The 17,081-nt window shown below is 40.4% G+C and overlaps 1 protein-coding gene across 1 annotated transcript in view; it reads left to right on the top strand.

Moving 5' to 3' along the window:
- LOC128699352 (zwei Ig domain protein zig-8) overlaps positions 1-16,437 on the top strand; it is a 307,848-nt gene extending 291,411 nt beyond the window's left edge. Inside the window, exons 4-6 of the mRNA XM_053792012.2 lie at positions 7,328-7,436; positions 14,108-14,392; positions 15,367-16,437. Of these exons, the coding sequence (XP_053647987.1) occupies positions 7,328-7,436; positions 14,108-14,392; positions 15,367-15,527 (555 nt within the window). The 3' untranslated portion in view covers positions 15,528-16,437. The remainder of the gene's footprint in view (positions 1-7,327; positions 7,437-14,107; positions 14,393-15,366) is intronic.
- Positions 16,438-17,081: the final 644 nt, after the last annotated feature.

Below are 17,081 nucleotides of genomic sequence, written 5' to 3'. Positions count from 1 at the left end.
GGTAAAGATAACCTGAAAGGCGCACGTGAGGCATGGCGAACAACTTCTGAAGCCTTTTTACCTAATAAGGAAGGTTGTTTCGCCCGCGGGACGGGCAAAACGAGGCTGAAGAACCCGCCTGAGAAGAACCATTAACTTGAAATTGTGACACGAAATGAGAAATATATCACAGCACCAGAAATATTATGAGATATTTGATATCTTATTTGCATACGTTAATATATATATATATATATATATATATATATATATATATATATATATATATATATATATATATATATATATATATATATATATATATACAGCTTTAATTCCATGAATCAAGAACTCGTCACTAGGGCATATCTTGGACTTGCATTATCATGATTAGAGCTGGTAAATCCCTGAGGTATGTAATCCCTCGATGAAATCCTCCTCCAACTCTCGTTAACTTCCCAAATGGCTCTCGTAAAATCCTGAGATGAATCCTTTGCGTCTTTCTCCCCAGAGCTAAATCCTGGCAGTGCATTCGCTAAATCCTTCAGATAAGACGCGTAAATCCACGGATTATATAACCTTAATCCTGCTCGTATGGCACATCCTCTGTTTCGGAAAATTCTTAATTTGAAATCCCATTTGCACATCGTATTCATCCCTCCAGTGTTAAAGTTGGATCGAAAGGGAGCGCTATCCTTGTTCCTTTAGAAGGGACTCAGGTTCGATTTCCGGGGCTAGTCTCCGTACACCTGCTGTCCTTGTTCACCTAGTACTAAGTAGGCTCCTGGGTCTTTGTCGACTGTTGTGGGACATAATACTTACAATAACCATACTTTTTAAAGGGATGGAGGGGTAAGCCAGGGAAAGGCCTCGGTCAGATGACCAAAAGCTCCAGCTGTGGGTCATCATATGACTAAAATCCGCGTGAGGAAACACTTGTCCTGTTTCCTGACAGACCTTGCCTAACCGACTGTTGCGGGTGGCATCCCGGGGCGTGGTAGGATACACTGGATAGAGATGGGATTTAAAATGAGCTGAGGTAGAATAACAGCTATCAGTCTGTAAATGAAATCAGGCAGGATAACAGTTATAAGCCTTGAACTCAGGCAGGATAACAGCTATCAGCCCGTAAATAAACTCAGGAAGGGTAACTGCTATCAGTCTCTAAATGAACTCAGGCAGGATAACAGCTATCAGTCTGGAAACGTGTTGTCAGTCTATTACCTTAATTCCCCAAATCTACTAAGACTACCGCTTTAATTCCCTAAATCTACTAAGACTACCGCTTTAATTCCCTAAATCTACTAAGACTACCGCTTTAATTCCCTAAATCTACTCACTCTATCTCCGTAATTCCCTAAATGGGGAGTAAAAAGAGAACCCTTAATCTGTTGATCCTGCTGAGGAAGTCTCATGAATATTCTCAGCGCCTTGAGAACCAGTAAATCCCCAGGATTACTTTGTCCCCTCTTAGCTGGGATTAATTAATCCTCTGAAGACGGCAGCGTTGTCCCCTCACAGGGGATTGTTCCGTCCCTTGACTACGGTGGTCACCTTCCTTTAAAAGGGATTACCGAAGCCCTTGACTACGGTGGTCATCTTCCTTTAAAAGGGATTACTAAAGCCCTTGACTACGGTGGTCACCTTCCTTTAAAAGGGATTACTGAATCCTAGAATATGACAAAGTTATCCTTTGAATTAGGATAACTTGACCCAGACATGATAACTTCATCAGTTTCGTAAGATAACGCGACATCTCTGATAAGATATCTATTTTAATACCTCCTCTTAATACCTACTTTAAATTATTTTAAATACTACCACTAATACCTCCCTTTAATACCTCCCTGTATCACCTCTAATACCTAAATTTAGAATCTAATTTTAATATAAATCTTTAATACCTCCTTTCATTACTAACCTTTAATACCTTTTATTACTAACCTTTAATACCTTATTTAGTATCTTTCTTGTATTTCCTTTTAGTGGCAAACAGAGTGCGAGGACTAGACTTGTTGTCACCTTAAACACCGCTGACCTCTTGGCTTCCTTATATAAGCATAAAGGTCATCTTATACACAGAAAACCCGCACATAGGAGACTGAAATGTATAACGATATTTCGGTCATACTTGGACCATTAACTTGCTCTTCACTCTCCCACTGTTCTTTCCGTTGTTTGGATCACGTGTCTCTCTATGTTTGGTACAGTGATAGCCAAGGCTTCTCAGGGGGTGGTATACGTCTCAGGGGACATGATTGCCCCCGCCAGGTTATGATAATTGTTCTGCATGAGACCTCATCAGGAGTGATAGGCTGAGCGTCCTTGATCTGCGACTCGGAATGGGATTCTTGATCTCTCGTAACGATTCTCCGCTGAGTTCCATAACTTGGAGGCCATCGTTTCCTGATTTTACTGTGCTGTGCTCGCTGTACGCCGGACACTTAAACTTTTATGTTCAGTATATACGCCTTACGCCTCTTCAGATCACGAAAAACTAGATCTGGTTTATGCAATTTTTTTCTCGTATGTGTAGTTGGTTCCTTTACCACAGAGTACTTTTTTTCAGCTAGCAGCCTCTTGCTACTGACTAGCAACGAGATTATGTTTCTTAACGTAGTGTGCGTGTGTCCTGGGGCATGTCAGAAGTATGTGGCCTGAAGTCTCCCGTCTTTCACATCCTGCACATATCACATTACGTGTATTCTTCTACCACCTCTAAGCATCAAATTATATTTGATGCTTAGGGCATCAATATAATCGGCGCCCTTCATTACCTAGGTACCACTTCTAATGCAATTATGCACCCGTGGTACCCAGGCGTGCTCCTTCAGGTCTGCAACATCCAAAGGCTACCACAGATCACTACTACTCCTTGTCTTCCTCTTACCTGGTCTGCACAACGGTGTTAACACTCCCACTCTTACACATTACTCTAGTCACATGGTTAGTGTTCGGGGTGCACCACCAGACCATTATAACCTTAATGTTAAAGGGCTGGATCGATAAGCCAATGGAAGACCTCGGTCAGATGACCAAAAACTCGGGCGTCAGGTCATCATATAACTAAGACCCGCGTCACCAAACACTTGCCCTGTTTCCTAACAAACCTCACCTAAACTATCCACCCAACACTGGTAGAATTGAATTTTTTTTTCGCTAATTCAGCGCGTGAAGTCTACTTTTCCGGAGTGTTGGAACCCACTTCGACAGGCAAGTGCATCTCAAAGCACCACTAACTACTGGAGCATAAAATGCACTCAAAGGTGTATCCTCCAGCAGCTTCAACCATTTTATTACCGTACTTTAAGGGTGCTGTGATGAACATTCCCAAGTACCATTGTACGTCTGACACAGACACACATACCATGCTTTAATACCTCCTTTTAATACCAACCTTTATCACTCTTTAATACCAGCCTTTATGACCATTTAATACCAACCTTTATCTCCATTTAATACCTACTCTTATCACCTTTTATTACTTACCTCTTGAGCACGATAATTTACTCTTATTTAATTATCAACCTTGCTAATTATCACTCTTAATTAAGAGTTTAAGCAGGCTAAATTAACCACTTAATTAGGGTAAATTAACCACTTAATTGCGCTATATTAACCCATTTGTCACACTAAATTCCTCAGTCATGCGTGAGGACACAGTGAATAGGTTAACCTAAGCTATCTGGCGTGATAACTCTAACATGCTAGCATGATAACTCTAACATGCTAGCATGATAACACTAACATGCTAGCATGATAACACTAACATGCTAGCATGATAACACTAACATGCTAGCATGATAACACTAACATGCTAGCATGATAACACTAACATGCTAGCATGATAACACTAACATGCTAGCATGATAACACTAACATGCTATCATGATAACACTAACATGCTAGCATGATAACACTAACATGCTAGTATGATAACACTAACATGCTAGCATGATAACACTAACATGCTAGCATGATAACACTAACATGCTAGCATGATAACACTAACATGCTAGCATGATAACACTAACATGCTAGCATGATAACACTAACATGCTAGCATGATAACACTAATATGCTAGCATGATAACACTAACATGCTAGCATAACACTAACATGCTAGCATGATAACTAACATGGTAGCATGATAACTAACATGGTAGCATGATAACTAACATGGTAGCATGATAACTAACATGGTAGCATGATAACTAACATGGTAGCATGATAATTAACATGGTAGCATGATGACTAACATGGTAGCATGATAACTAACATGGAAGCATGATAACTAACACGGTAGCAGGATAACTAACATGGTAGCAGGATAACTAACATGGTAGCATGATAACTAACATGGTAGCATGATGACTAACATGGTAGCATGATAACTAACATGGTAGCATGATAACTAACATGGTAGCATGATAACTAACATGGTAGCATGATAACTAACATGGTAGCATGATAACTAACACGGTAGCATGATAACTAACACGGTAGCAGGATAACTAACATGGTAGCATGATAACTAACATGGTAGCAGGATAACTAACATGGTAGCATGATAACTAACATGGTAGCATGATGACTAACATGGTAGCATGATAACTAACATGGTAGCATGATAACTAACACGGTAGCATGATAACTAACACGGTAGCAGGATAACTAACATGGTAGCATGATAACTAACATGGTAGCATGATAACTAACATGGTAGCATGATAACTAACATGGTAGCATGATAACTAACACGGTAGCATGATAACTAACACGGTAGCAGGATAACTAACATGGTAGCATGATAACTAACATGGTAGCATGATAACTAACATGGTAGCATGATAACTAACATGGTAGCATGATAACTAACATGGTAGCATGATAACTAACATGGTAAGGGATAACTAACATGGTAGCAGGATAACTAACATGGTAGCATGATAACTAACATGGTAGCATGATAACTAACATGGTAGCATGATAACTTCCCCACTTTTAACGTGACAAATATAACTGTTAACAGCCTAAAACTCATGAATATAACCAGAGAAATGTAACAATCACATTAACTTCACTCATTAAACAAAACAAATGTAACTATCACATTAACTTCACCCATTAAACAAATGCAACAATTACACAAACTTCCCTTATTTTGCATAATTACTTTAAATCCTTTAGAAACAGAATGTAATCTCTTCTGTGTAATAATTACCTTTAATACGACAGCTTAGTTCTGTCATTATAACTGCCATGTTATTATATATTATGTTAGAGAGAGAGAGAGAGAGAGAGAAATGGAAAATGTCAAGTGGCACTGAACTAGAGATACGAGCTAGGAATAACAACAGCGTGGTTGATCGTCAAGAGAGAATAAAGGAGTGGGAGACGAAGAATAAGAGTGTAAATAGGTGACGAAGAAGAATTATAGATTGCAAATGGGTGATAAAGGAGGATAAGAGGATGTAAATAGGTGACGAAGAAGAATAAAAGAAAGGAGAAGACCCCGAAAGTCTGACAGGAGAAACAGGCAAAGAATGACAGGGAAAACAGGAAAAACAAAGAAAATATCTCCCAGACTGTGATAAGAGACTAAGAGATGAGCAGGAGACAGAGAGGGATTGAGAGAGGAAAAAGAGAACTTCAAAGAGGGGAGAAGAGAGAAATGTGAAAAAAGACGTAGTGAGTGGTTAGTAAGGTCCAAGAAGAGAAGTTTGATGTAAGACCAAGATTAGTGGAAGATTAGAGAGTGAGGGTGTGGTGAGAGAGAGAGAGAGAGAGAGAGAGAGAGAGAGAGAGAGAGAGAGAGAGAGAGAGAGAGAGAGAGAGAGAGAGAGAGAGAGAGAGAGAGAGAGATAGAGGGGGGGGAGACGAGAAGTGCTCCTGCTGGTGCCACTACTGCCGTTACAACTACTACTACTACTACTGTTACTATTACTACAACTACAATTACTATTTCTACCACTACAGCAACTACTACTACAAAACGTATCACTGAGACATGATAAAGCTCTACATAGAGCAAAATACGGCCTGATAGAGCTCTACACTTTGCAACAGAATTATCTGATCTGACGAGGCTCTAAACAGAGCGAGACGTCACTTCATAAAGCCGTTCAGCCAAGGCCTTTTTTTTTAAACCATCCTTTTACAGAGCCTTTTCCTGCTTAATCTCCCTGATTCTCCAAGGTCGTATTCTGTTGACAAGGTTACATGTACAGAAAGCTGTGTTTTTTTTGTGTATAGACACCGGAAAGTGTGTACCTATCTGTATATATACACCGAGAGATGTGTATCTATGTATATACACATAGATGTATGTTGTCTATCAATATATATAAACCGAGTGTGTATATACATAGGAAGATGTGTATTTTCCAGTATATATACACCGAGGGATATGTATCTACCAGTGCATATAAACCGAGAGGTGTGTATCTGTCAGTGTATATACACCGAGAGATCTCTCAGTGTATACACACCGAGAGATCTCTCAGTGTATATACACCGAGAGATCTCTCAGTGTGTATACACCGAGAGATCTCTCAGTGAATATACACTGACCGTTCTCTTTCCTCAGTTTAAGGACAATCATCCTTGACTGGTGACAAGCAGTCTTAAATGACCCCGATTTTTAAGCCCTTAAATGACCCTCGCCTAGTCGACAGGTTTTTAAAAAACCCAATAAACCACCCAAATTCGCTTTTATCTTTGTATCTTCATCTGTGTCCCCTTTTTTCCCCCATCTATCTTTACCAGATGTCAGAATATCAACACAACAGTGAACGCTCTTCGCCAAAGGCGTCCCATATTTTTGTTATCTACGGCGTTCTCCCTGAAGAACGTTTTATGTGTTTGTGTTTGTTTTTGCTTTGGGAAGCCGAAGGCCAGGTGCAAATATTTTTTTGTAACATTAATCTCAAAAAGAATTTTTCTTTCGTGTCAAAAATGTGGTGAGGAACAAAAGTCAGGGTACAATGGCTGGAACAATTCACTATCAAGGCCAGAATCCGACAAATAGATTTACGGCTACGTTTCGGTCCAGGACGGACCGAAACGTCGTCTTCAAAGTGTGAGTTAGTTGAGGGTATTTATTTTATTTTCTGACAATATTAAAACGTAGATTTTGTTCGTTAACTCGTAGATCTCTACGTCACTTGTCACCCTACGAGCCAGCTGTGAATCAGCTGTGAGTCGGCTGTGAATCAGCTGTGAGTCGGTTGTGAGTCAGCTGTGAGTCGGCTATGAATCAGCTGTGAGTCGGCTATGAATCAGTTGTAAGTCAGCTGTGAGTCGACTGTGAATCAGCTGTGAGTAATGCTTGTTACCTTGTCCACAGCTGTGGGAGCTGTCACTTCGGGACGTGAGACGAAGCGATGCTGGGTTATACGAGTGTCAACTAACAACACATCCACCAGCTTCACTCTTCTTCACCCTCAAGGTCGTAGGTGAGTCTGAGGGAGAGAGGCAAGGGAGGGAAGGAGACAGGGAAGGAGGAGAGGGTCGAGGGAAGGAGGAGAGGGTCGAGGGAAGGAGGAGAGGGTCGAGGGAAGGAGGAGAGGGTCGAGGGAAGGAGGAGAGGGTCGAGGGAAGGAGGAGAGGGTCGAGGGAAGGAGGAGAGGGTCGAGGGAAGGAAGGACGGATGGAGGGACGAAGGGATCTACATTTTTTGCAGATTAATTTTCGCGCAAAGAAACTGATACGGAACTTACAAGAAGACCTTGAGGGAGGGAGAGAGAGAGAGAGAGAGAGAGAGAGAGAGAGAGAGAGAGAGAGAGAGAGAGAGAGAGAGAGAGAGAGAGAGAGAGAGAGAGGGAAAATGCATGTAGGAAACATAATGGAAAAGTGAGAGAACGTAAACAGGTCACTCTCCCTGAACCATGAGCTTTATCGCACCTCTGCTTAAAGCTATGTATGGATCCTGCCTCCACTACATCGCTTCCCAAACTATTCCACTTCCTGACTACTCTGTGGCTGAAGAAATACTTCCTAACATCCCTCTGATTCATCTGTGTCTTCAACTTCCAACTGTGTCCCCTTGTTACTGTGTCCAGTCTCTGGAACATCCTGTCTTTGTCCACCTTGTCAATTCCTCTCAGTATTTTGTAAGTCGTTATCATGTCCCCCCTATCTCTCCTGTCCTCCAGTGTGTGTGTGTGTGTGTGTGTGTGTGTGTGTGTGTGTGTGTGTGTGTGTGTGTGTGTGTGTGTGTGTGTGAAAGAGAGAGAGAGAGAGAGAGAGAGAAACTGGGGTTCATCATAAAAACACTACCATGTTAACATATTTCAAATGAACCAGTAAACTCATTAATACCACATTCACAAAAACTTAAATTTGACATATATATGCCATGCTGAGAACTTTAAAAGACACATGTTAAATGGCGAACTTTTAAAATACCCTTCCGATATAATGACAATGAAAAGTAATAAAAATTTTTTTTTATATATAAAAATATGATACAAAATTGTGCTGGAAGTTAAGATAGTGTGTTACGAAGAAAAATAAGATACTGATAGAGGGAGGACATACGATAACATTCAAGATACCTTGACTGATACTAGAGGAGACTTGATAACGACATACAATATACCCTCGCTGACTGATGGCAGGAGGGGAAACAAAGATGTGAAGCAACGTAACTCAGCTGTTGTAACTACAAACAGACACACGCACGAACCAAGCACACAGCCGACGAGAGAAAAAAAATTACAAATGTACGAAGTACTTTGAAAATTTACGTAAATAAATAATAAATTCTCTTACTCTTTAATAAAAAGGAATACGTTAGCATAATTCATCGTTCGCTTCAAAGCATTCGTTCATTTGACTCCTCACAACTCTACCTAAATAGGGCCTCTCGTATCACAGAGTACGTGGATATTCATGCTAGTACAAAGTTGTACATGGGAGTACAAAGCAGTACAAGGGAGTACAAAGCAGTACAAGGGAGTACAAAGCAGTACATGGGAGTACAAAGCAGTACATGGGAGTACAAAGCAGTGCATGGGAGTACAAAGCAGTACATGAAAGTACAAAGCAGTACATGGGAGTACAAGTGAGTACAAAGTGCAAAAAAGTACATGGGAGTACAAAGAAGTACATGTGAGTACAAAGCAGTACAGGTGAGTAAAAAGAAGTACATGGGAGTACAAAGAAGTACATGTGAGTACAAAGCAGTACAGGTGAGTACAAAGCAGTACATGGGAGTACAAAGAAGTACATGGGAGTACAAAGCAGTACGTGGGAGTACAAAGTAGTACATGGAAGTACATAGTACATGGGAGTACAAAGCAGTACATGGGAGTACAAAGCAGTACATGGGAGTACAAAACAGTACATGAGAGTACAAAGTACATGAGTACAAAGCAGTACATCGTAGTATAAAGCAGTACATGGGAGTACAAAGCAGTACATGGGAGTATAAAGCAGTACATGGGAGTATAAAGCAGTACAAAGCAGTACATGGGAGTACAAAGCAGTACATGGGAGTACAAAGTACATGGGAGTATAAAGCAGTACATGGGAGTACAAAGCAGTACATGGGAGTATAAAGCAGTACATGAGAGTACAAAGTAGTACATAAGAGTACAAAGTAGTACATAAGAGTACAAAGTAGTACATAAGAGTACAAAGTAGTACATGGGAGTATAAAGCAGTACATGGGAGTACAAAGCAGTACATGGGAGTACAAAGCAGTACATGGGAGTATAAAGCTGTACATGGGAGTACAAAGCAGTACATGGGAGTACAAAGCAGTACATGGGAGTACAAAGCAGTACATGGGAGTACAAAGTAGTACATAAGAGTACAAAGTAGTACATAAGAGTACAAAGTAGTACATAAGAGTACAAAGTAGTACATGGGAGTATAAAGCAGTACATGGGAGTATAAAGCAGTACATGGGAGTATAAAGCAGTACATGGGAGTACAAAGCAGTACATGGGAGTACAAAGCAGTACATGGGAGTACAAAGCAGTACATGGGAGTACAAAGCAGTACATGGGAGTACAAAGCAGTACATGGGAGTACAAAGCAGTACATGGGAGTACAAAGCAGTAGATGGGAGTACAAAGCAGTACATGGAAGTACAAAGCAGTACAAAGCAGTACATGGGAGTATAAAGCAGTACATGGGAGTACAAAGTAGTACATAAGAGTACAAAGTAGTACATAAGAGTACAAAGTAGTACATAAGAGTACAAAGTAGTACATAAGAGTACAAAGTAGTACATAAGAGTACAAAGTAGTACATAAGAGTACAAAGTAGTACATAAGAGTACAAAGTAGTACATGGGAGTACAAAGCAGTACATGGGAGTACAAAGCAGTACATGGGAGTACAAAGCAGTACATGGGAGTACAAAGCAGTACATGGGAGTACAAAGCAGTACATGGGAGTACAAAGTAGTACATAAGAGTACAAAGTAGTACATAAGAGTACAAAGTAGTACATGGGAGTATAAAGCAGTACATGGGAGTATAAAGCAGTACATGGGAGTACAAAGCAGTACATGGGAGTACAAAGCAGTACATGGGAGTACAAAGCAGTACATGGGAGTACAAAGCAGTACATGGGAGTACAAAGCAGTACATGGGAGTACAAAGCAGTACATGGAAGTACAAAGCAGTACATGGGAGTACAAAGTAGTACATAAGAGTACAAAGTAGTACATAAGAGTACAAAGTAGTACATAAGAGTACGTAGTACAAGTAATAAGTCACAATACCGTGGCTGGAACGAACCACAAACATGACTTGCAACGTTTCGGTCAGTCCCGAACAATTATTCATAATTAGAAAATTATCAGGACAGACCGAAAGGTGCCTGGGAGATAAGAGCAACTCTTTCGGTCTACTTGGCGCTTATCTTCAGGAAGAAAAACCTGAATTTACTGCTCAGCTCCTGAAGTCAAGGTAAGGAAAGTAAACCTGAAGGCTCTCTTCCTCTCTCGCTCCATGTTTACTAAATCAGTGCCTAGACGAATATATGGATGAGTGTCTGGAACCAGTGCCAGTACTAGGATGCAGCTGAGTGCTAGGAACCAGTGCCAGTACAAGGAAGCAGTGCCCGAATCATAATGCAGACCAGTGCCAAGAATGTCATCAGCAGAGCTTTCACGAGTCCCAGCCACAGACACCAGGACGCAGGTACCCAGCAGGTGCATAATTACCCGCTCCAGCAGGACGCAATCAAGCAAGCCAGTAGGATACACTACAAAGAACCAGACTACCTAATTAACTGCAGAATACAATAGGTGCAGTGACGAGGACACGACCCTCTCAGGCACTGTGCCACCTGGCACTATGAAACAAGGAGAAACACTGCCTACAACTGCCTGCTCCACTATCCTAATATATATATATATATATATATATATATATATATATATATATATATATATATATATATATATATATATATATATATATATGCATGCATGCAATAAGATCACAGTAAACAGGTGATATCATAGTATCAGAACGACCACTGTGCAAACATCACGAAATTTGAAGTGCTTTCGTGACTTTTCACATTATCAAGGAACTATAAAAATAAAAGTTTAACAGGAAGGCATATAAGAACAAGACTACAGCTCTCGGTGCCAGCCCACAACAACACCTAACTTCTTATGATGATGTAGGTAGGTAGTCAGTGATCCGTTAATCATAACTTATATTCTACCCAAAAAATTTGTCTAATGTACCGTACATTCTACTATAGTCCATGGTCGACAGGCATATAACACAATCATGAGTCAGAAAAAATAGTTCTGAAAATACGAATATTTCTTTTGGTTTATATAAATTGAATTTATTTATAATTAATAAAATTTGGGAAGAATTTAAGGTACATTAGACAAATTTTTGGGTAGAATATAAACTGTGTTTCAAGGATCACTGACTACCTACCTACATCATAAAAAGTCAGGCTTTGTTGTTGGTGGCAGCGAGGTGTAGTCTCGTCCTTTTATGCCTTCCTCTTAACCTTTTATTTTTATAGTCCCTTGATAATATGAGAAGTCACGACAGCGCTTGAGATTTCACTATTTTTTCACAGTGGTTGGTCTGAGGTGGTCAGTCCCCGACCACTTGAGATACTTTTCCTCCAAGGTTGACAGACTGATTATATTAACTTCATTTCTACTGCTCCCTTTGTATTTGACTGAAGAAGCCTATTGTGTAGGCGAAAAGTTATAACAATAAATATACCCAACTGTTGTACATGTATCTTAATCTTCATTCTCCCAGGCTAAGATTGTTGTCATCGGCTCAAGCATTTCACTCGACTGTTTTTTTTTTTTTTTTTATAACTCTCTGCATGGAAATAAACACAGTGGTGGTAGTAAAAGCCTTTTAATACAATATTTCACCCAAGGCTTTCCTTTATCACCCCAATTATTATTATAATCAAGGGGGAAGCGCTAAACCCGGAGGATTATACAGCGCCTAGGGGGGGGGATGTGGAAGGCATTCAGGCTTAATTCGGGGAACTGGAGCACAGATCCAATTCCTTAAATCAAGAGCCCCTCACCAACATCAAGGAACCTTCCTTGAGGGGTTATCACCCCAAGCCTTGGGTGAAATTTGCCACTGAGAACGATTCATGTCTACCACTGTGGTTATTTCCACTGCAGGTACATCGCTTGTAGGATTATAATCGTGGAGAGCGCTAAAACCGTAGGGATTATACAACGCCTGTGGGGGGAAGGAGGAAGGGGGGAGGAGGAAGGGGGAAGGAGGAAGGGGGAAGGAGGAAGGGGGGAGGAGGAAGGGGGGGCAGGAGGAAGGGAGGGAAGGAGGAAGGGGAGTGGAAGGTATTAAGGCTCAATTCAGGGAACTGGAGCACAGATCCAATACCCTACCTCAAGAGCCCCTCACCAGCGTCAAGGAGCCTCCCTTGAGGGGGATGGCCTCCCTTTAAGGGGATCACTCGCAGGAGGCCCCGAGTTGGTACTCCTTATAGTTACAATGGTCTAGTTTGTATATTATATCTGTAGTAAACGATAACTCGGGGCCTCCTACGAGTGAAACTCCTTCATGGTTATTGTCAACAATGTCTACCAATTCTGTTCATTCTTCAGATGCTTGTTAGTGATTGTTTGTCCTCTTGTGTGGTTGTCTGTGATTGATGCCGACTGATTGGTTATTACCCGTCCTTCGCTACAATGGAATGGGACAATGTAATGTCTGGTAGCCTATTTTTTTGTGTTTTTCCCCATTTGAAGTTGCAGTAGCAGATAGTTGTTTTTATAATCACTAGGAACTGCTAAACCCGTAAGGGTCATTTAACACCTTGAGAATGGGAGGTAAATGGTTTTGATCCAAGGGAATGGGGTTATGATAGCCTGAATTCCTCGGATCAAGAGCCCTTCACCAGCATCCTACGGATTTCCAAATATTATTCCAGCTGGCATACGTTGTAAATTTTGTAAATATTCACACCAACTGGGACTCAGTGTTAATTCCGGCTGCCAGATGGTTAACCTGTGAAACTAGCAAATGTTAGACTCCAGATGTCTGGTGATTTAACTTTTCAAACTTAACAATTCCACGGTGACCCGTAGCTCGATTGCTAGGACACTCAACTCACACACTGAGATCCGTGGTTCGATTCCCGGTACGGGTGGAAACATTAGGACATGTTTCCTTAAGACACCTGCTGTCCATGTTCACCTAGCAGTAAAATAGGTACCTGGGTGTTAATCGACTGCCGTGGGTCACATCCTGGGGAGAAAATTTACCTAATTTGCCCGAAATGCTCTGCATAACAAGGGGCTTTCTATATAGTAGTATGTAACTGGTGTCACTTACGCCGGTGTACGTTAAGATGAGACTTTGTTCGGATTTTTAACCCAAGAGGGTTAGCCACTCAGGATGACCCAAGAAAGTCAGTGCGTCATCGAGGGACTATCACTGGGGTCCTTAATCTTGTCCCCCAGGATACGACCCACACCAGTCGACTAACAGCCAAGTATTAGAGGTGTAAGGAAACACGCCCAATGTTTCCACCCTTGGCGGGGATCGAACCCTGGACACTGTCTACATGTACCTGTAAAAATCAAGATTATTATTTTTATTATTATTACTATTACAGGTTAATTTCCATATTACTTGCAGAGGCGCGAGCGGTGGTGGCAGGAGGTCCAGATATCCACGTACACACAGGCGTCAAGTTACGTCTTCACTGCACTGTGGAGCTAGCCACAGAGCCTCCGTCCTACATCTTCTGGTTCCACAATGGCACCATGATCAATTACTCTCCCAGAAGGCCGCTCAAAGTCACCAACCAGCACCTCGCTAGTTCCCTGGTCATTAACAACGTCACTTGGGAAGACGCTGGAGCCTACAGATGTGAGCCACACTTAGCGCGTGCTGCCAATCTCACTCTCCACGTTGTAGAAGGTACTGGTTGTTGTTTCACTGGTTGTAGATGCTGTTGTTGTAGATGTAATTGTTGTAGATGTAACGGTTGTAGATATAATTGTTGTACATGAAATTTAGATGTAGTTGCAGTAAATGTAGTTGTAACTGCAATTGTTTAGATATAAGTGCTAGAGATATTATTGTTGCAATTGCTGTAGATGTAATTGTTGAAGATGCAGTTGTTGTAGATGCAGTTGTAGGCGCAAGTGTTGTTGATGCAATAGTTGTAGATGTAGCTGAAATTGTTGTAGACACAAGTGTTGTTGATGCAATGGTTGTAGATACAGTTGTAGATATAATTGTTGTAGATGTAACTGTCTCTACACCTGCTCCCCCTTCCCCATCCATTATCAACTACCACCCCATTATTTCCCCTGAATCTTCACGCCTTTGTGGTCAATCTCCTCCCTTCCCCTCATTAATTCCCTGACCTAAACGACTAATCCCTTTCTCTCACGAACCTTCAATCCATCAAACCCAACCAATCCACCCATTCCCCCCCCCAAAAAAAAAAATCACACTCCCTCAACCCTCTACTGCCCTAAGTCCACTAACGTCTCTCCACCTTGTAACTGGTAACGCGAAACTGAGGGTCAGTTCGGTGTTGAGGTAAGGTAACGCAGGTATTCTCTCATCCTGAACAAGAACATCTGAGAGTTCTCCCTGCCCTAACAAACGCACGTTTGCAAGGACACTCAGCACTGCCCCTTGAGCCGACAAATACACACACGTACACAAACACACACGTTGCTAATACACAATTTTAAGTAAATATCAGTGAGATAAAGAAATAGTATAGTGCCCGCTTGTATTAGAGAGAGAGAGAGAGAGAGAGAGAGAGAGAGAGAGAGGGAGGGAGGGTTGATATATACAGACTGATTATGACGCTAATCAATCTTAATATCAATAAAATACGTCTATTATTATTATTACTACTGCCGTTTCTTTAACAGGAGAAAAGCACGCAGCGCTACACAACGGCCACAGCGAAGGAACAGACGCGGATCAAACGGCGATGTCTAACAGCATTCACCTCCCACCTGTTGCCGTTCTCCTGCTGGCTCTCTGCCTGCTGACAGTCTGCGACAGCCGTTTTCACAACGTCTGGGCGTAGTTAACAGCTGTACAGTCAGCTGTACTCGCCTCTCTCATTTCTACCGTGATATTTGTACCGTTTCAGTACTACGAGTGCAAAGCATAATTTGTATTTTAAAGTTGTGTGTTCAAGAGAGGTGTAATGAAAGGGATTCTGTGTGTGTGATGTTATGGTTGTGTTTTATAAAGGTTTAAGGAGACGATTTAAAGGAGATCTTGTGTAATGTTTGTGGTTTTTAAGGGTAGGAGACGATTTAAGGGAGCCCTTGTGTGATGTTTGTATTTTTAAGGGTAGGAGACGATTTAAGGGAGATCTTGTGTAATGTTTGTGTGTTTTAAGGGGAGTTAATTTAAGGGAGATCTTGTGTAATATTTCTGTTTTTAAGGGGTGGGAGACATTTTAAGGGAGCCCTTGTGTGATGTTTGTGTTTTCAAGAGGAAAGAGGAGACGATTTAAAGGATGTCTTGTGTGATGTTTGAGTTTTAAGGGGAGACGATATAAGGGAGCCCTTGTGTGACATTTATCTTTTTTAAGGGGTTGTGAGTACAATTTAAGGGAGCCCTTGTGCAATGTTTAAATTCATGTAAATAGTTGAGAGAGAGAGAGAGAGAGAGAGAGAGAGAGAGAGAGAGAGAGAGAGAGAGAGAGAGAGAGAGAGACCCCTCGTGGCCAGAACAAAATTTCTAACTTAATTCCCAACGAACAAAAAAAAATTATCTGCCATAAATTCATCTAATTCAACCCAGTGAAATTTTGCAGTCATTATATATGTAAAAAAATAAATTAGAATTTCCTTTGAAGTTCTTTCAGCTTTCATTAATATTTCTCTAAATAAAACTTCTTTTATAATAGAGAATATGAAGAACTATTATTAAAATAATTATTAATAGAAGTATTAGTATTATTAAAATAATAATAATTGATCAAGAGGGGCCATATGTTTATATATAATATATAATATATATATATATATATATATATATATATATATATATATATATATATATATATATATATATATATATATATATATATATATAATGTCGTGCCGAATAGGCAGAACTTGCGATCTTGGCTTAAATAGCAGCGCTCATCTTGCCATATAGGACAAGTGAAAATTTGTGTATGCAATAATTTCGCCAAAATCATTCTGAACCTAACGAAAAAAATATATTTCACTGTGTTTGTTTAGTATTAAATTATTGTAAACAAATCTAAAATATATTTAGTTGGGTTAGGCTAAAATAAATTGCGCTTGTTAAAATAAGGTTAGGTAAGTTTTCTAAGTTCCTTTTGGTGCAAAATTATAAATTTTTACATCAACATTAATGAAAAAAAATATCTTAAAACGTATATGAGAAAATTTTAGAAAGAACTTAATTTTAAATGAGTTCTTGCTAATTGACCAGTTTTACATATTCGGCACGACATTATATATATATATATATATACAGTGTGTTTCAAAATAATGGACCCAATTTGAAACCAATATATTTTACGATAGGGTCCATTATTTTAAAACACCCTGTATGTACGTGTGTGTGTGTGTGTGTGTGTGTGTGTGTGTGTGTG

Source organism: Cherax quadricarinatus, unplaced genomic scaffold (assembly GCF_038502225.1).
Source record: "Cherax quadricarinatus isolate ZL_2023a unplaced genomic scaffold, ASM3850222v1 Contig4, whole genome shotgun sequence".
NCBI classification, from domain to species: Eukaryota; Metazoa; Arthropoda; class Malacostraca; order Decapoda; family Parastacidae; genus Cherax; species Cherax quadricarinatus.
This window is presented reverse-complemented; position numbering and strand designations above follow the sequence as displayed.